Source organism: Muscardinus avellanarius (genome assembly GCF_963383645.1).
Source record: "Muscardinus avellanarius genome assembly, chromosome: 13".
In the NCBI taxonomy this organism is placed as follows: Eukaryota; Metazoa; Chordata; class Mammalia; order Rodentia; family Gliridae; genus Muscardinus; species Muscardinus avellanarius.
The window spans coordinates 68,827,113-68,848,832 of NC_137799.1; the positions used below are offsets into that span (position 1 = coordinate 68,827,113).

Consider the following 21,720-nt stretch of genomic DNA (forward strand, 5'->3'; position numbering starts at 1 on the left):
TCCCAATCTAGTCAAAGTTGGGCAATAGAAGAAATGGAATGCTATTTGTGTGGGGTTTGAATATATTTAGCTTTTCTAGTGTTTCCACATGCATTCTGCTTCTGCATTTTAGGACTAAATACATACTGCTTTTAAGTATTGCCCCAATCTGCATTTTTTTCTTTTTGTGGTACTTGGAATCGAACCCAAAGACATTCTACTTCTGAGCTATACCCCCAGACTGATTTTACTTCTTGTTTGGAAGCAGGGTATCACTAGGTTGCTGAGAGCCTCATAAATTGCTGAGACTATCCTTGAACCTGCGATCCTTCTGTCTCAGCCTCCCAAGTACTAGGATTATAAGAATGTAACACCATACTCAGCTCCCACTCTGCATTTTATGACTGAATACTTCAAGTATTACCCCATTCTTCATATTATAATTGAATATTCATACTACCTTCAAGTGTTATCCTTGTTGAAGACATAATGAACCCAAGGGAGAGAAGGTCTAAATGCCTTACTCAATGGCATTTACTTCGTCCACCATAAAGTTCATCTATTGCCCAACAATGTTATTCTAGACCCCGAAAGGTCATTTATCTTTTTACCTTCTAAACCAGATGTTCTAGGAGGCAAAGGCCATTTTTGCTTAGAATATGACCACAAAGCTAAGAGGAGGCCGAGGAGGCTGGGATTGCACTGGGCTCTCCGTAAATTCTAACACTGAATAAAACCATCTGTGTTCAGATGCAGTGCTAATTCTTTTAAGGTATTTACTGGGACACATAGATAAGAATTCCCAAGTAGAATAGGCCTGATATTCTTTTCAACGATCTATGTGTATATTAGATATATAGTGAATATCTTGTGGTTATCAGTTTGAGGAGTTCCTTGTGATCTTTAAGTTAGTACTTCTTTTAAGTTTGCCATTGAACTGAACAATGCAACTTGGTCACCACACCTCCTGTGCTTCTGTGAGAGTTTCTTACTTCACCAGTCACCCTAATCTTTTTCACTGAAGGTTTCTGAGTGTTTCACATTGCTTTTATTTTGCCTGAGCTCTGTCTCCTTTCCTTTTACATATAGCTCCAAATAGACCAGTCACCGGAAATAGTACCCTTAGGAACAGATGAACATAAGGATGTGGAGATTGCCTCAGTATGGTGACACAGCTCTCTGAACTCTTTGTCACTTTCTTTCCTGTAGGCCTAGTGTGTGTAACAGCAGGAGTTACAGGCAAGAATCCTTGGCAACCTTCACATTCATTCAGCATACTGTTGCAGGAAGAACAGAAAATTTGTGTGCTATCTGTAGCTTGGGTGACTTTAAGCCTGTTTTACTAGGTCTTTCAGTTGAGCATGATGGACCACAACTTGGGTACAGTATGAGAAGGACAACAGAGAATGCTGCTTCAATTGTACTCCCCAAAGGACTTTGACACCCAGTTTTTTTGTGTGTCAACAGGAAGAATTTTACAAAACCTCAGTCTTATTCTTTGAAGTTAGTTTTAAAAATCCAGTTTATATACCTCAGGTGTTGCATCAGATAACATCTAGGTAAAATGCTCTCTAAGCTACAAATAATAGTTATCATTAGCGTTATTCACTTTCTTAATAATTTTTTGAGAACTTAGTATTTATCTGACACTCTGGTAGGTACTTGAGGAAAAACAATCATCCCTTCTACTGAAAGGCTTTGATATTTGTTGAGTAAAATACCCAGAGATGCTTTAAGGTGCAATGTAGACAGAATATAACATCTTTGGAAAGAGGACCCTTACTGAGAGCTAGTTAGTGTATTTGGAGAGAGATTTCATGTATTAGAACTTTGGAAGGTTAAAAGGTCTGGGTTGCATAGAGGGGAGGATATCTGTCCATTCTATTGCTTTAATTATAGAATAGGAAATTTTCTTTCTTAGAAAACAGAGGTATCCAAGGAGTTGATGTGCCTCCACTAGGTTGTATGTATAAATTAAGCCATACTCAGGTGTAATTTGAAAGAAATTAGGATTATCTTTGAATAAGGGAACACTGAACATGTTCTCAAACTAAATCCTTTCATAAGCAAAAAAAGGTGGATAAAATACTTAAAAATTCGAACTGTTCTAGTGTAACACTGGCAGGCAAATGTGCTACCTGAGAATCTACTCAGCCAAGTAAACTCTGGTTCTTTAGTTCTATAAACCTTCTCCGCCTCATTGTAAAGCAAAGTCAGTTGGTGTCTCTGCTTCCTATATGACCCAACTACTGATTTTAGCGTGGGTCCAAAAGCAATTCCTGAATCTTTTGGGAAGGGACCAAAAGGCCCTTGACACCCAATCACCAGGAGCCTTAGATGAGCTCTGCAGGACAGGAACAAGTGCACTAAGAAAATAATTGAGGCGTGTCCTTAGGGAATTAAAAACAGATGGTCCAGAGACCACTTTGTGACTTGAAGAAGGACTTTGGCCCAATTGTGGGGATATGGATAAAAAAAAAAATCATTGTCAAGGGCAACCGGACATAAATTCCTGCCGTATTTGTCATTGGTAAACACTGCTTTGCATGGTGGTAACATTGTGTTGATCACAGTGTTATCACCTTATACTGTGCATTTCAGAGCTGAGATGTTTTCTTGCTAACATCTCGTGTTTATAGAAAATGGTGTTTCTGGCTTCTGTTTTGTGAAATGGAGTAAGAGGAATAGTTGAGATGAAAATGCTTCTCATTTCCCTCCACTCCTTCAAAACCCACTGGTTTCACAGCTAGAAAGAGTAAATGTGTTCATTTTGGGAAGACAAACATTTTATATAACATTTTGTTGAGATTAATTTTATTATCCCCCAAAAATCTTTTTAGAAAGTCAGTATAGGTACATATAAATAATCCACATTTTCTGCTACACACTTGTCTCTGAGTCAAGGAAGCCAGGGCCTATGCTAAATAACCATATGGCTAATCTCTTAGTGGCAACTTTTCAGTCCAAGGGATGAAAGTTTTCAATTGGTTTTAAGTCAACAATGTCATAGTAAAGCAAAATGAAATTTTAAGGGCCAGAGATAATTAACTACCAATGCAAAGCTGTTCTGATATAAGGACAAGGTCTTCTAGAAAACCCAGGACAGTGTGATTAAACCCTACAAGGCCCTAACATAATATCAAATATGACAGGATCTCAGTTACTCCCTTCTGTATCATATATTTTGTTTATTTATTTATTATTTATTTATTTTTGGTGCGGGCATTTGAACCCAGGGCCTCTTTCATCATAAGTATGTTTTCTAACACCGGGCTACACTCCAGTCCATGTTTTTATAAATTTTGTTTTATGTATGTTTTACTTACTGGGATATTTCATATTTTAATGACAGTGTAAATTGCTTTTTTTTTAAAAAAAAAATCTTACTAATTTGTATCAGTAAAACTAACAAAGTCCCTTAGCCTACCCTTTTGACACTAAGATTTTATTGTATTGTTTAAATTAAGCATAGGTATATATGTTACCTTCCCAAATAGGTTTTTCTTCAAGTCTGGGACTCTGTTTAGACTTGTCTGTGCTACAGAGCCTATCATACGGTGCACTACATACAGAAGGTACTTAACAAATACTTGCTTATTTGGTTTGCCATGAAAGACATCAATAATTTTTCCTAGGTTTCTAATCCCCTCTACATTAAAAATACATTTATTTAAAAATAAGGCAAGGATTATTTATTATCATTAAAGTACCAAGATTATTTATAACAATAGACCTTTTGTCTTATTATTAGCTCTTATTTTAAGTATTAGCTTTTATTATTCTTCTTGGTAAAATGTTATTTACCTGAAACTCAGAGCCTTGGATTTTATCTTGGCCCAAGAATGTGTGTTTAGCAGAGAATGTAATTAGGGGAAATACTTTAGGGATTGTCAGTGCAGTGTTCTTTCAACTCTTAAGCAATCCATATCCTATGAAATGTAATTTTTTTTTCTTTCTTCCCTTCTGGCTGCTTTTCCAGGTCCCTCATTTCACGGGAGTCTCTGGCATCGACGACCTTGAGTCTCACAGAGAGTCAGTCGGCCTTGAGCGTGAAGCAAGAGTGGTCGCAGGGCTACAGGACTCTCCCGACCCTTTCCTCCAGCCATGGCTCTCAGAATGGCTTGGATTTAGGAGACCTCAGCTTTCCTCCCGGGACATCCATGTCCGGCAGTAGCGTCTCCAACTCGTTGCCACCCTACCTTTTCGGCATGGAAAATAGCCACTCTCCTTACCCTAGTCCTCTGCACTCATCCACCAGGTCCCACTCGGCCCGCTCCAAGAAGAGAGCACTGTCCTTGTCGCCACTGTCTGATGGCATCGGGATAGACTTCAACACCATCATCCGCACCTCGCCCACATCCTTGGTCGCCTACATCAACGGGCCCAGGGCTTCCCCGGCCAACATGAGCCCGCAGCCCGAGGTCTACGGTCATTTCCTGGGGGTGCGCGGCAGCTGCATCCCCCCGCCGTGTGCGGTGCCTGGTGGCCAGAAGGGTGTGCTGGTGGCCAGCGGCGGCCTCACGCTGCCCAGCTATGGTGAGGATGGTGCGCTGGAGTACGAGCGCATGCAGCAGCTGGAGCATGGCGGGCTGCAGCCTCAGGTCAACAACATGGTGGTGCAGCATGGCCTCCCGGGCCCCGACGGCCAGGCATCCAGCATGCTCAAGGCTGAACGCCTGGAGGAGTTTCCGGGCAGCGCCCTGGACCTGCCCTCTGCAACCCCTCTGCCTCCGCTGCCTCCGCCCCAAGGCCCGCCACCTCCTTACCACGCACACCCGCACCTGCACCACCCGGAGCTCCTGGCCCATGCGCCGCCCCTGGCCCTGTCCCAGGCCGCCCTGGACGACGATGGGGACATGGAGGACAGCGGCAAGCACTGCTGTCGCTGGATAGACTGCAGCGCCTTGTATGACCAGCAGGAGGAACTGGTGCGGCACATCGAGAAGGTCCACATCGACCAACGCAAGGGAGAAGACTTCACCTGCTTCTGGGCAGGCTGCCCGCGAAGGTACAAGCCCTTCAACGCCCGCTACAAACTGCTCATCCACATGAGGGTCCACTCCGGGGAGAAACCCAACAAGTGTACGGTGAGTTTTCACAAGTCCCGGGGTAGCCTTTCTTGAAGGGGTGGCCAAAGCTTGCTTTTTATGTTTGTGGTTTTTCCCCTAAACTTGGCCCACAGGCCAGGGGACAGTTTTTTTCTTCTGTAGGTTTAGATGTGTGATGGTCGAGGTTTCCATGAGACTGGGTGCCGCCTCCACTGAATGAAGGGGAAAGTTTCTTCGATGACTGGTGGCCATGGGTTTCCGTCCATTTCTAGGGTCTCTTCTCCAGGGGTACATGATCTACCTCAGCAGAAGAGAAAAAAAAAATCTGTTACATTCTCCACAATCTTGGAAAATGCTGGCTAGGCACAAACCCAGACTTTCTTTAATGTGCATGAACATACAAGAGGAAAGAAACACACATCACACAACCAGCAAGCTGTAGCTCTTTTCTAAAACGAATGTTTAGTCAGTTTTTTCCCCCCTCCAATACCTGGGTGAAAATTGGAGTGGGAGAAGGGTGGTTCTGATATTTAGGAAAGAAACCCATCACGTAGCAACTGGGCTAGTAAAACTTCCTGCATGTACCCGCACACCTGCACCCTGTACCTTCCAGGGCTGCAGGACCACTTAATTCTAAAAATTTTAGCTGCCATAAAACACCAAAGGACTCTACGGGAGCTGAACCTCACAGGAGCTCACCTAAAGTTAAGGAGAGACATTTGGTGGAAAGGTGTAAGGAGAAAGAGTACAGGAAGGAATGGAATGTGCCTTTGATGCCGAAGGAAGTGGGCATGGTGGCTCTTTCTCAGGCCTCCTTTCCCAGCGTTGACACTGGGACTCTGTTTCTTGGCAAAATCTACGATTTTTGAATAATATGATTCTTAAATAATTTCACAACAATTTCACACCTCACAGAAACCCTCAGGATTTACAAGAAGGACATCACTCTGCGGATCACAGGACTGGCTTTGTACAATGTCAGATAGCTTATTTAAATCTTGGAAAAAGAACATATGTCTTATTAGTTTAGATGAGCAGAAATATTTTTTTTAAAGTTAAAATCTGAGAATTCAGCATACTCCCTGGATACTGAGTCTGATGGAGGTCACTAAATATGTGAAATATATAAATCAGTTTGAAAGGCACTTACTTGGACTGTGATCTTCCAACCCGAGTCCATCCAACGTATTATGTGTTGTATAAAGAATCAAATGAACCACGTTCATTGGATTGTGGTTTGGGAGAGCTCTCCGGTTCCATAAAAGCAAACCAAACAGGTGATAGCTGTAATGCAAGCATTAGAAGCACCTTTTCACTGTCCAGTGGATATTTTTGAGAGAGTTTCAAGTATTTCTGGGGGGGTGGAATTGCATTTCTTGTCCTTACATTACGCCACATGTTGTGATTTTTCTTAAGGAAAACCTGAAGCCCGATATGTTGTGAAAATGTCAGGTTCTATGAGTGAAAAGAATAATTACATTCCAAACCTTCCTCTTTCAGTAGGGTTCCGCATCAGAAATGCCAGAAAAGAGACGAGCAATTGAAGGCAATTCCATTTACTCTGTTTGGAACACACCAGCCTATTGCAGGCAGGGAAGACATTCAGTCTCTGAAGGAAAACAGTCCAACCTTTCAGTTCTGACTAATCCTGGCTGAAAATAGTTTACTGGATTTAGCTTTACTGAAATAAACATAAACGCTTGAATTATCCGAGAAGATATATTTTTTGCATTTCAAAATTGATTTTTATGCAATAGGATCCCCCCCCCCATTTTCCCAGTGCTCCCAGACTTTTCAAAGATATAGAACTTTACGACATTGAATTTTGCTAAAGTGTATGGCGAATATTGAAAGTGGAAATGGTTGAGTAAAAGAATAAGCTGAGAGGTGAATGGTTGTAGACCTCTGCATAGCTTTCATTGTACTGTTCAGGATGAGTGTGGGAAGGCATTTTTCTCTCCTTATCTGCCCACTTTCTATTTATAGATGGAATCTTTGCAAAATTCATGTTGCTAATTTAATGGTATATCCCATCTAGAACCACAAACCATCCACTTGCACATGTTATGGTGCAAATGTCTTTATAAAAGGCAGGGTTTCTTAGGAGCTGACTAATGCTCCATTCTAGTCTTGAGGCTATATATTTTTAGCAGAAAGACTTCTATTTTCATATTAACATATATATATCACGGGCTTTACACCTTCTGAAGACTGTTATGTTGCTACATATCATCTGCTTGATTTGTAGGGCAATAGCCAACTGTCAGCAAATAGCTTTGCTGTGACAGTTGAGCAGTCCTCTCAAGTTGTAGTCCATGGATAGAAGGTAAATTTAAGGTAGATGCACACTTGAAAAAACAAAAACCCAGCCGGGCGTGGTGGCGCACGCTTGTAATCCCCGCGCTTGGGAGGCGGAGACAGGAGGATCGCGCAGGTTCGAAGCCAGCCGCGTGCGCTGGCTTAGGAGACCCTGTTTCTAAATAAAAATATAAAAATAGGTCTGGGAGTGTAGCCCAGAGGTAGAAGGGCTTCCAGGAACCCCAGTACCACCAAAAAAAAAACCACACACACAAAAAAAAAACAAAAACCCAAAACATAGTATCCTCCTTATTCCAAAAAGAAATCTGTACAAACTTGGAATCCAGACAGTTTTATTTTAGTACTAGGGATTGAACCCAGGTTTCTTCTACCTCCAGGCTATATCCCCAACCACTTTATTATTATTATTATTATTATTGTTATTATTATTATTATTATTATTATTTTTTTTTTTTTTTTTAAACAGGGTCTCACTAAGTTGATGATGGTTTAACTAAGTTGCGGATGCTGGGCTTGAACCTGCAATACTGTCTCAGCCTCCCAAGTACTGGAATTATAAGCATGTGCCACCATGCCTGACTTAGGCACAAAACTTTAATTTATTATTATTATTACTTGTTTGTGGTACTGTAGATTGAACTCAGGGCATTCTGCCTTTGGCTACTATTCTCAGTCCTATTTAAATTTTAGTTTGAAACAGGGCCTTGCTAAGTTGTGGATGGCCTCACTAAATTTCTGGGACTGGCCATGAACCTGCAATCCTTTTGTCTCAGCCTTCCAAATACTGGGAGTATAAGTGTGCTCCACAGCACCCAGCCCACAAACAGCTTTTAGCCCCAGAATCTTTCACTGCTGTAAATTCTAAAGGTAGTAATTCAAAGCCAAAGATCCTTGCCAAGTAAGATAACCACATTCTGTTTTTCAAAAAGTGATCTGCGACGGTGTTACATGCCACAAAGTCTAGGAGTAGTTTAAGTTCTAAGACCCAGTTTGGTTTTGTTTTACATATATTTGGCTGCTTTTAGTTGTCTGTATATTATAGATTTACACATAATTTTCACTTACTTGGCTTACTGACCCAAGAAAGGGCTGGTGACCCTTTTGTGCTTGGTGACCATGACTACAGACAGCACAAAGAGCTTCTGAAGTTATGGTAAGAGGAGGGTGTGTCAGAGGCCACAGCCTGTTTACAGTAAGAGGCTGCCACTGGTGTCCTCCCTCACGGCCAAATTCCTTTTCCTGCATGGGAGAATGCATTTGCAGAATCTCTGATTGTGACTCCTCAGCCTTACCCGGAACCCTGGGATTCAAGAACACTCAGGATTCTAGGTAGCAAAGTCAGGAGAGGGATGTGCATTAGTTATTTGGTTCAATTACTGGAAGAAGAGAATGGGTTCTTTTCTTTTTCCCACCCAAGCAGCTCCACCCTTCTGTAAATCTCATTCTTACTGCGTCGGTGGACAGTCTCACCAGCTGCTCTCTTTGCAAGCCTGGCTCCACTCAGAGACGTGCCCGGGAGGTGGGAAAGGCAAAGCCTTGGAAGTAAATGCCTGGGCAGACAGACAGGCAGGCAAGCAGACAGACAGACCCGAGTTTAGTTAGAAACTACGATAGGGTAGTGTTTTATTTAAAAATACCAAAGTCTGGGCATGGTGTAGTGCTGGATGCCTGTAATCCCAATACTTGGGAGGCTGAGACAAGAGAATCAAGGATTCATACATAGCCTCAGAAACTTAGTGAGACCTCATTTCTTTTTTTCTTTCCAGTGGTACTAGGGATGGAACCAGGGGACATTTTACCTCTAGGCTACATCCCCAGCCCTAATTTTTAGTCTTTTATTTTTGAAACAAGGTCTCACTAAGTTGCAGAGAGTCTCATGAGGTTGCTGAGTCTGACTACAAACCTGCAACCCTCCTGTCTCCAGCTCCTAAGTACTGGGATTACAAGCGTGTGCTACCCAGAGGATGGGCTCCTTTTCTTTTCCCATCTAAACAGCCCCGGCCTTCTGTAGGTCTCATTCTTCTTGCCTTGGTGGACAGTCACACCAGCTGCCCTCTTTGCAAGCCTGGCTCCACACAGACGTTTTCAGGAAGTGGCAAAAGGTCTCAGCAAGCGAGACCCTGTTTCAAAATTTAAAAATAAAATAGGGCTGGAGGTAAAGCTCAGAGGTAAAATGCCCCTGAGTTCAATCCCCAGTACAAAAAAAAAAAAAAAAATTGCCCAAGTCCATTTATTGCTACCTATTAACTAAAGCAATTTCTAAGTGCTGAGTCATCCTATTTCTACCTTTCTGAGCTTAAGCCAGCCCCAACCTTGGTCAATCTTGGGGTTATCAAAACTGTGGCACATTTGTGGGTATAACTATATGGAATTCTGTTACATGTCCCTGAAATGATAATGTTCAAAACAGAGCAAGTCACAGAGACTCCAAGTTTATGTCTTTTTTTTTTTTTTTTGTGGTGCTTGGGATGGAACCCAGGGGCATTGTACCTCCAAACTACACCCTCAGCCCTATTTTTTAGTCTTTTTTATTTTAATTTTTATTTATTTACCTTTTTTTTTTTTGGTGGTACTGGGGTTTCTGGAAGCCCTTTTACCTCCGGGCTACACTCCCAGACCTATTTTTTATATTTTTTTATTTGGAAACAGGGTCTCTTTAGCCAGGGCATCTGGCTTCGAACCTGCGCGATCCTCCTGTCTCTGCCTCCCAAGCGCGGGGATTACAAGCGTGCGCCACCACGCCTGGCAGTCTTTTTTTAATTTTTGAAACAGAGTTTTTGAGTTGCAAAGGACCTCGCAACAAGTAGCTGAGGACTTTTCAAAAGCTCTGATTCATGTTCCTAGGAGAAAGTGTAACCCCAAACCATGTAAGTGTATTTACCATCTCTAACGGTATCCATAGTAATGGTTCCAACAGAGTGCAAACTGAGAAGTAGGTCTTTCTGCCATTACGTTGGAGGGGGTGTAAGGCCCGGTAGTGTTCCTCGGAAGGTGTGTTCCCAGTGAGATTGAGCACGGCAGGCTCTGTTAGTGCCTGTGCTGGGAAAGGCTATCTGATCAGGGCAGAGTGAGCAGGGACTCAGGGTTCTGTTGCCAGGATCAGAAAGGCCAAGGCTTGTCTTTGCGCACAATTGAAAGCAGTTATGCCGGGAGGTTAGGGAGTGTTAATAAGGGAATTAGGGGGAATGTGGGCTGCCACTTACATTTTGCTTATTTTTCCTGGATGACTTTTATCCAATAGCAGAAAGGGAATTTTGAAAAACTTTTACCCACCCACAGATTTTCATGAAAATGTCACTGACCAAAGACAGTTTTGAATTTTGTATGAATTGACTCATTTCTCCACAGGCATTTTGCCTGGCAAAATCCAGAGTATTTTCTTTGGCTTGAAAACTGGGTAGTTTGCTTTTTAAGCAACATTGGATCAGGAACATAAGAAAATAAATACAGAACTGAGACCATGTCCCCATTCGTCTTTTATGGCCTGATGTATGGGTTCACAGGCCAGTATTGGCTATGTAGGCTGTTTTTTGAGGAAAAGTAAATTCATCATAAGGTGTGGAAGGTTTTTTTTTTTCATACCCTTGATTTCATTATTTTGATAAGACTTGGCATTGAATTCATGAGCACAATTACATGACCAGAAGGAACCTTAGGAAAATACCATCTAACCGTAACTATTAGTTAACACTTCCAGACCTTCATTATTAGCCAGAATGAATAAATTCTCAATGTACCAAGTATTGATAAAGATATGGAGAATGGGGGATATGCTAACTTTGCTGGAAAGAGTAAATTGGTGCAACTACTTTGGAAAACAATTTGAGAATACCTAGTAGGATTGAAGAGAAGCGTATCCAACCAAACCATGTCTACCCTAGAGACTTTTGCATCTGGTGCCAGGGAGACCCTAGGAAAGACATTTATTTGTGTTTTCAAATAGTGTAAGCAACCTAGATATTCATAGAGAAGTCATTAAACTGTGGTTTATTCCTAAGGAAATAAAGGCATTTAAAATTAATGGGACATATGCACAAATCATCAACATCAGTAACTCAAAAACAATGTTGAATGAAAAAATATATGCAAAAGGATGTATACAGTATAATACAATTTATATACATTTAAACACACAGAAGTATTATATAGTTGTTGTGGATAAATAATCATGTGGTTAAACAGTGAAATCCAGTGGGTGGGCTAACCAGTAACCTTGAGATAGGGGATATTTCTAGAGAGGAAAGAAAGAGGATTCAGGGATTCTCTTCTATCTTATTTCCAAGGAGGGAGGACTGAAATTAATGTTAATACAGGTGTCAAAGGTGTCTGTTAAATATTTTGTAAACTTTGCTGTTTGAAATGTGTCCTAAGTATGTATTTTCATCTACAAGTAAAAGACAATCCATTAATATTTAACCCGTCACCTCCGTCCCACACATACCATTTTCAGATGAGCACAAAACCTAGAGGAAGTGATTTTCCCCAGACTGTCCAGTTGTTTAGCTGCTCCCCACATAGAATCTTTAAGGCACTGCTCTTAACTTGGCTGACACTGGACTCGCCTGGAAAGCTTTACAAAGTACTCCTATCTGAGTTTGTGATGCAGGTGGTCTGGAGCGCAGCACCCACGTGATTCTAAGGAGCAGCCTAGGCTGAGAATAAACACTCTACAAACTTCCAAGTTCTCCCCTTGCGCTCTAGATAAATAAGAGCCCGTCCTGTCATTTGCAGTGTAGGGAGGCTGTGTCAGTAGAGACTTCTTTTTCATTATCCCCTATGTCTTGACAACGACCAGGGTAGTCTAGTACTCCCTTGGAATAAAATCCAGAGACAAGAGGTAAGAAGATATTGGAAGATATTGGAGTGACAGGGTGGTGTAGGAGGCTTTCAAATGAGTGTCCAGGTCGTATTCAAACTGCCCTTTCTCAGCAGTTAATAGTCCATTAAAGGTTGGGGTGAGACTTGTGCCAGACATATGTAAGTCACTGCCCCTTCTTGCCTCTGTAAGTTAGAAGTGACTCATAAATCTATCACATCTTTCCCATTTTTAAAGGTAACAATGGTCTTTCTTCCAACTACACTGTGGGCTCTCTGCTTTTAATATAAAACAATCTTCAAAACATTTTTGCTACCATGGACATTTCTGAAGAGTTCGTAAATTACCCAAATATTGAATTTTGCTTTTTATCAAATCTGCCTGATGTGATTAAATAAATAAAATTAACATTAATATCCTCTCTGTCTCTCGAGGCCGAAACACCACCAGTGAACATCTGGTAAAGATCAGAGAGAGCGTAGCTTCCAAATCAGATCCCACAAGGCATCAGTCTGTCGAATATTATATGCAAACTCAATGACTTAAAAAAGTAAAGCCAAATCCCAAGATTTCCCCCTCAGCAATTTTATGTAAGAAAGAGATACAAACATATTTATCTATGTATATATATATATATATATATATATATATATATATATATATATATATATATGTTGAACATACTGTAGACATATATATGTCACCATAAATTATAAATTCCTTAGTATAGGTAAAAGGGAAACCCCAGAAATCCTCATCAGATGGGAAATTGACCACAGTATAAAGTATCTGTCAAATCGTATTTCACATCCCAAAGCACTGTTTAGAAACTTGCCATTTGGTAGTGGTTTAATTTGATTTCCCTTCAGAAGGCTTTTAATCCAGTTTACCTGGGGAACTAGCCTTTTATGAACTTTGTCCTGAAAATAAATTCATTGCAGATTTGGGCAAAAGTTTCAAAGAAAATCATAGTTTATGCTTCTTTTCCCTGTGATTTTAGGATTAATGAAATATAATAGATAATGAGAACAACCCTGAGGTTAGATAGTTGAGACTTTATCCTCATTAAACAAAATCATTAACTACATGATGGTTAATGTTCCTTTTAGTTCATATTTGTTTTGTGGTTCTTCTCTAATTTTATGTCCTGAAATAACATTTTTAAAATTAGAATTATGTAAATCTTTTCATCAATTATTAGATTAAGAGAGTATATAGAAAACTTTTGAGGTTATTCATAAGTAGTCTTAAAAATGTACTTTCCTTAGTTCTTTTAGACTGTACCAGTGTGAAAATTACTTTGACAATTTATTAGAAATGTCTTTTGTGACCTTTGAAATATTTCTTAATTATCTCTTTTTTGAGTGGTTGTGTTGACATCTCTGAGTCCAGCTAAAATTTGATTGTGTAGAGTGAAAGACCAAACACATTTATATTTCAAAACAAAAACAAAAACAAAAACAAAAACGAGGTAGTCTGATCTCTTTGATCTTTTAGAAATGTTTTCTTCAAGTTCTGGGTAGAGTTATTTGGAAAAGAGATTTATTTTTTTCCAGGCAGATTTATTAGTTTCTGCTATAATTACTGAGTTAAGGCTTCTAGACTATCCATAAAACAATAGATATTATAACCCCAGGCAGTGGATGTTTGGCTGGCAAACTCAGAACCTGAGCAGGACAGGCTGGATTTCACATTTGCACCACCTCTGGGCAGCTCTGTGTCATATCCTTGATCTGGAGGGGAGATCGGTCAATCTAAGTAGATGCCATTACTCACATAGACTTTGGTGAGAAGATATAGTGAAACCTACATGTTCTTATTTTGCAGCACAGTATTTATTTTTATTTTTTGGGGCCATCTATATGGTTTTGAGTAAAGAGAATAGCTAATTTTTTAGGAGAATTTTAATGAATTGTCTAAGAAATGATTAATTTGAGAAGTTGTTGAGAATTGGAAAACGAAATGACTGGTTTCTGGCAGGCAACAGCAGTATGCATGATGCGTAATTATACCCAGTGCTATAAACTGAGGGTGACCATATACTTTATTGTTCAAATCAGGACACTTTTGAGAGTGAAAGGAGTTCTATTTCTCTGGAATATTAGTCTAAACTAGGATCGTCATGGAAGAACAAAGGTATATAGTTACCCTACCCAAATAGCATGTGTACGGCTCTGTCCACCCAACACATCTTCATTCATTCACTTGATCTGAGTGCAAACTTTGTACCATACCTTATGCTGGAAGCCAGGTAGTACAGAAGGAAATGGAAGTTCTTTTGTGGGGCTCAGGATCTTCTATGGGTGACAGTGTGTAAACAGTAAAGCAAGGGCTATGATCTAGGTCTGTGCAAACTGTTTTAATGGGAAGACAGGGGAAGAATCTCTCAACAATACCTTGGGCAGGCTCCTCAGAGGAGATGGCTCCATCCTAAATGAAAAGGGTAATTAATTCTTGGTGAGAATGGAAAGAGGCCATTCAAGCAGAGGCTATGGGGTATGAAAGATCCCAGAAGTAGAAGTAGCTCCCAAGAAATCTGATAGTCCAAACCTAAAGAGAAATGGGAATGAAGTGGGAGGGGAAGGAATCTTGAAGGAATTCTGCTATCAGATAGGGACGATATTATTAAAATATGGAAGAATTATAAACCTAGTTAATGTAGGTGCAGTCTAATTAATAAAATAAATAAAACTTAGGAGTTAACTTCACTAATGTGGAAAGTGCTGTGTTTCAGCACTTTCAAATGAAACTTTGATTCCCTCAAACCATCTCCAGTGTCTCTTTAAAAAGGTTACAATTTATTTTTTTAAAAAAACTTATCTGTTGGCAGCTATCATATGAAACATACATTCTTCTCATGCCAGGTGATCAGTCAGGAGAACACATGAATGGAGACGAGCAGAGAAGTATTTTCTGCTGTGAACTTTAAAAACCCGAGGAAGCCTAAAGACCTAAGTCATTTGATCAATTATGTAGAATGATTAAGATGTAGACAGAGGCCGTGTATGTTATCCAGTATATGAGTAGCTTTCCATTAGTTAAATATTTCCTTTTATAATCTGTAAAGAGACAGAAGTACTGTTAAACAAAGGTTTGGACTAGTGTTCATTATGCTGAGCTTGTCAACCCTTTCAAGACTTTTACCTCCGCTACTGAGATTTACTTTGGATTTTTTTTTCCCTACTCAGACTAATTAATAGAAATACACAAGATGTTTAGAGGAAAGAAAATGCATAAGCAAAATATATAAGATGTTTAGAGGAGAGAAAATTAAATTAATTCTCATAAAAACGGTGTCTATTCCTAGTGACCATCCAGGCATTGTAGGGCCTCCGCCTCTCCTCTCTAGCCTGGGGAAAGCTGGGTGAGAGGACGAAGTGTGCTTTGTTACTCGAGCTTCTGCACTGGCAGCACTAGCCTGGCTGGGTTTGTTTTTCCCAAGGTCAGATCACCTGCCTGCATTACCAGGGAGCACAGCCTAGAGCCCTCTCTGGATGCAGGCATTTGGACTGTTCCAGATAGGGCATCTGGTTGATCCTGAATTTTGGCTCATAAAATTACGAGACAGTATCCAGGCATGATGGTGCACACCTGTAATCTCTGAGAGACTGAGACAGGAGGATCACAGTTTCAAGACCAACCTCAGCACCTTGGTGAGACTCTCAGTAACTTATTGAAATCCTGTTTCAAAGCAAAGACTAAAAGGGCTTGGGGTTTAGCTCGGAGGTAGAATGCCCTGAGTTCAATCCTCAGTACCAAAGGGGGGAAGATAATTTATGAGGCAGCTTCTCAGGCTGGTTCTCTCAAATTCTTTTCTGCTTTAGAAGGTTTCTTTGACAGTGCTTTGATTTTTAAGCACTGGGTATTGCCCGTTGAGCATGTCTTCTGATGAGAAATATTGCTTCTGCTAAGTTCTCTCTCTTTTTCCACCCTCTTCACCCACTCCCAGTCAAAATTTATAATGAGAAACTTGTCTGGAAGAGTTCAAACAATGCTTTCTTAGGCAAGGGAATGGATTTGGGGCAAAGGCAACAGTTGTAGTGAAGGTGAAATGGAGGACCCAGCCTACAAAACATTCTGAAGTAGAAACTTGTCTCCCATCCCATTTGTGTTGACTTTCCTCAGTCTTCCTGCTGCTCACAGGTCCCTCACCTCACTCCTTATTCTTCCTCTCCACAATTTGGAGCTGGCTTTTGGGGAATAACTTTGGGAAAGAGGAATTCATACATATAATGGAAGATGGTTAAGAAAAGATTCAGTGTGTACCAGTTCCCAGGGGGAGATACATTTTGATTAGGAAGGATTAAGCCTTTTAGTTAGACCAAAAAACTTCTTCTAAGAAGTAGAGGGGAAAGAAAATGGCTGTTATAAGTTCTGAGCTACTAGATTACTTTAATCCTCACAGTCCCCCTCAAAACTAAATAATTTGTTGAGTTTAAGATTCAGATTGTCTTCTGTCTACTACATCCTCAGAGAGCATTTTGTGTTCATCACTGAGTCCTTTCCACAGCACCTGCTCAATTATTCACATACAATAGGCCTCAAATTCTCTCCCTCTCCTTACCCCTGCTAGCTAGGTGGTAGGTACTTTGAAGTTCATTATTATTATTATTATTATTGTTGTTGTTGTTGTTATTATTATTATTATTATTATTATTATTATTATTATTATTTGGTGGTACTGGGGTTCCTGGAAGCCCTCTTCCTCCGGGCTACACTCCCAGACCTATTTTATATTTTTGAAACAGGGTCTCTTAGCCAGCGCGGCTGGCTTCGAACCTGCACGATCCTCCTGTCTCCGCCTCCCAAGCGCGGGGATTACAAGCGTGCGCCACCACGCCCGGCCTTGAAGTTCATTATTTTATGATTTCTTCTTTCAAGGGTATTTGACATTTTCTCCCCAAAATAAGCAAAGTAAGTATTAAAATAAGTAAATAAACTATTTTTACTTAGTTTATAGGAAAGAATAGTTCTCTTCAATTTCTCAGAAAAGGATGTCAACTGTTTTTTTTACAACCTGTATCCTACTGATATGAAGGAAAATTAATTTTTCCATTGCTCTTGAAGGTCTCTGAAATCACCGTGCTTAAAAGTGAAATGAGAGATACTCTTTGGCAGTAACATGATATTTGAAAGGGCAAATGATAAGAGGGTTGCATTATTGAAATATATTACGATAACCTAGATTCTATGGCATACAATCTCAAATCTGTAGTTAGGTATGATAAAGGTTTCCTTCTTGTTCATGTTCTAATACAGCTGACTCCTTGCAGTCATGTAGTTAACTCAGAATCCTTCAGTCTCAGGGCTCAGCAGTCTTGAGTCTAGGGTAAAACAGTTTGTTGAGAAGTCTCAAGGGTCCAGGTCTAGAAATGATGTACCTCATGTCTGCCCAAATGCCACCAAGCAGAACCCAGCCACATGGCTTCAACTAACTGCAAAGGTAGCTGGGAAGAATGGTCTTCCTGTGTGCTCAAGAGGAAAATTAAACACAGAGTATTGATAGACACAGTGTCTGGTATCTGCCTGGGGAACTACAAGTGCCACTTGCACCACCCTGACTAATACTGGTTTGCTATATCCCCCTGAAAGGAAGGAACATTTCAGTTTTGGTCTTTGAGCTTTTCTAAGTGGCAACCCTGTCTTATCAAACTGGTTTTGTTAAAAACCATATTTTAAAAGGAGTGATGTGTGCATGTATGCCTCTACCATCTTGTACTCCATTAAGATGTATGACTGCAATGCACCAATAAAAAAATTAAGATCATTTTTTTTCTTATCAGCGCTGGCTCCTATAATTTAATAGTCTGCATAGTAAATCTTTCCAAGCCCAACCATTTCTCTCTTATTTATTCTTCAAGGATTCCATTGCCATACTGTCAGCACTGCTGGAGAAACTCTCCTTATCTCAAGTGGATTACTCAGTTTTTCCCACCTTGTCTAAATTACATGTTCTTGGTCTGTAATTCTTCTCCTCATGTCTTTCTAAACCTTGAAGATGTGCAGTGTCTTTGTGTCCCACAGACACTCACCTTTAAGGGGAGATTTGCTCATTATCAAGGGCAAGGTCATAAAGGAATCACTAAGATATCCACTATTATCCACATAAACTTGGTGTAAAGGGCTATTTTACTAAGACCCTGAAACACAATATTCCCCATCTGTTCATAAAGTAGCTTATTTGATACACACAGTATGGTCATAAATGCCCTTCTATTCTCTGAATGCTTGCTTTTGGTCATGAACTGGCACACACTCAAGGAAAAACTGACAATGTGCCTCTATGGACACTTTTGGTCCATTTCCATAAATATATTCAAACAAAATGAAAATTGCCTGGCTCTTTATAACATGTCCTTTAGTATGTTTAAGCTTGCAAAATTACCCCCAAGGATGACAAATTGTAAACACCATGCAATACCACAGCCCCAGTTCAAGGCCTATCTCAGTGTTCTGCCGACATTCACCTTCCTAGAAGCGCTTAAAGTGTTTTAGGAAAATGAAGCTAGGCAAACAAACTTATCAGGGGCGACAATAAAAAAAAAAATCATTGATTCTAACTAAGAGGCGTCACATATACAGAAACAAAGCTGCTTTTGTGTGGTGGGAAATGTACCTGCTCTCTGAAAGGCACAGAGTGCTTTCCAGTGCCTTTAGATAATCACACTGACAAAGTCTCAGGACCCTGACCTTGTGGCCCATCTCAGTTGATTCAGCTGTACTTGTTGAAACTTGTCAGAGGTGTTGGTGGAGGTGTGCTGGGATACAGGTTGTTGTAAAGATGTAACAACAGGACAGGCACTGTTTCTTTCCGAAAGCCCCAAATTATATTAGAAATTGAGGTGGGAAGTATTCCAGGTTCTCAAGGCAAGGGCTGAATTTCTTGTAATTGTCTCTAGTTGTTCTACCTGTAGCAAGTGTTTCCCTCAACAGCCCAGTGCAGTGACCCACTGCAGGTGAGAACTCAAGCTGGTCAGGTTGTCTGGGTCATCCTGATCTTGTTCCATTGTGTGCTTCTAGAAGGCCAGATTTAGACTGTGACTCTGATTATTGTGCTGTGCTCTGGAAGAGGGCCGTTATACTGGAGCTAGTCAAGGAAGGAGTTGTATAATCTGAGCAAATAGTGGAGAAATCATTCTAATTGTTTACTCTTTTGAGGTAGTCAATCAAAATCAACAACTGTGTCACCGTCACTTTTCTTGAATTCAGAACTTCAGAAAAAATGAATTTCCCTAGACCAAAGGGTCAAAAATATAGATCTTGGTGAATCAATGGATAATTTAGTCCAAAATTAAGAGTACACATTGACCATTTGTAGCATCAATGGTTTATTTTCAAGGAAGAGTTCCATAAAAGGCATTCTTAGTTGCTTGATTATATATTTCCTCCAAAGCTTGGCTTGCTAATTACCATCAGTGAGTAATGGGAGTTGCCAGAAAACAACAAAAAAATCCCATTGTGTTCTAAAGGAATGGTGCTGCCAAGTGTCTTGACAGGCTCCTGCTGCACTTGTCAAACAGCTGTGCCAGGGAGTGAAAATTTGAAGTTTGATTCTCACTTAGCCCAGATTAGAATAGGTCTAATTGAAGGTGTCTGCAATGGGGGACAATTCCAAACCCTTAAATACGGAATTTATGCCTTTCTAAAAAAAAAAAATCTACTGACCATCTCTTGATCACTTGGTTTTATCTTTTTCCTCATTGTTACTCAGAGAGGTATGATGTAAAATTCAAAAGAGCAAAGGAAATAAAAGAACATTGTTATACAGTGAAAAAATTCAAGGTTATTGGTATAATTGCTTCACTTAACTATTTTAGATATTTAAATGTTTGGTATATATTTACATTTTAATGCAGAGCTGTTCATCTAACTGTAGGTATGCATGCTTTCTCTCTAAAAATGGCCCTCAGGTAGAAAACAGAAAGAAAGCCTTTGATAAATGTCTCATCCAACTATTCACTGAGCCATTATTTCATGCTAGTCACTCTTCTAGACCCTAGGTATGGAACATAAAATAGTGAACAGATAAGACTGAATCATTCCCATCTCTACACTCTAGAAGACGAAGATACTAAATTACGTAGAAATCTGAGGGAAGAAAATGCCTGGCAGAGAGAACAGTGAATACAAAGCCCTTGGTGGTGTGTGTGTTTGGGGGTTGGGGCATGTTGGCTCTGTTCTATTTTATAAACGTCAAGGAGCCTATAATGGCTGGAGTGCAGTGAACAGAAAGAGAGAAGAGAGGCAGAGAGAAAAAGTTGAGGCTGGATTATTTAGGACCTTGTGGGCTGCTGAAAACATACTTTGAGTGGAGAAGTGATAGGCTATGATTTATATTGAATAGAATAACTTGATTGTGATATGTGAAGAGCAGATTAAAGGAGAATAAGGAATAGAAATAGAAAGACATGATATATGTTATGTGGAGAGTAGAATGTGTGATTTATGACAAGTGGGGAGTAGATTGAAGAAGGAATAGAGTGGAAAGACCACACTTTGAGGACTGGGATCACTGTAGTATCCTTCTATCTAATCTTCCTACTTATGTCCAGTAGTAGAAATTGGTAAAGTTAGTTGGATTCTGGTCAGATAAACATATGGCTAGATAGACAGGATTTCTCCCATGTATTAGATATTGAGTATGGGATATGGGCTGGCTTAGGGCTGACTCCAAGGTTTGGCTTATATATCTGGGAAGACTGGAGTTATCTTTAACCGAGATGGGGGACAATTGGGGGAGCCTTAGAAAACAAGCAGAGAGTTTGGTTTGGAACTTGTTAAGTTTGAGGAGTTTGTAGATATTTAAATGGTGAACCTGGAGATCAGAGCTCTAGACTGATAGGATTTGGGAAGTCACCTGAATATAGGCAATACTTAAAATATGAGATTGGTCAAATTTAATTTAAAGGAAAAAGAAACAAGGTGATAACAGAATGGTTCACTGTACTCTAGATTGCACGAAAGGTGGATGAAAGGAAAGAGGAGTAGCAGCAGGAAGGTATTATTCTTTGCCAAACTTTTTTGCATATGCTTTGCCCTACTTTGTAGTATTGCCCTGACCCTATCTCTTATGGGTCTAGGAGAATCTTGAGAAGCTATTGAAGAAGAAAAGATAGGTGCTCATTCCAAGTTAGCCTTCCATGGGAATGCCTTCATTTATGCTTCCAGAGCAGAAGACAGGCAGATAGAATAGAGTGGAAAGACCACACTTTGAGGACTGGGATCACTGTAGTATCCTTCTATCTAATCTTCCTACTTATGTAGGAAGGAAGCAAGGGTGCTCCAGGAGAATAAGCTGATTGCTACGAGTTGTGGTCTTAAGCTCTTAAAATGCAAGGGGATTGCTAGCAGGATCCATTTAAGAGTGTGCAAGCAGACACTCTGAGAAACAGCATCAAATCATCCTATCATTAGGGTGACAAGGAGTCCAGGGACAAATGTGGTGACTTCTTGGGTTACGAGGTGTTGGGGTTCAAACAACAATGAACAGTTTTTCCTTCTTTTCAACTGGGAGATTCTGAGATGTTGCCTTGGCATCAGTCAGTGTCTTCGTGATTG

At 40.3% G+C, this 21,720-nt stretch overlaps 1 protein-coding gene across 1 annotated transcript in view; it reads left to right on the top strand.

The window, feature by feature from the left end:
* GLIS3 (GLIS family zinc finger 3) overlaps positions 1–21,720 on the top strand; it is a gene marked incomplete at both ends in the record, with an annotated part of 470,092 nt that overhangs the window by 144,573 nt on the left and 303,799 nt on the right. Inside the window, one exon of the mRNA XM_080708663.1 lies at positions 3,959–5,066. Coding sequence (XP_080564789.1) covers positions 3,959–5,066 — 1,108 coding nt within the window. The remainder of the gene's footprint in view (positions 1–3,958; positions 5,067–21,720) is intronic.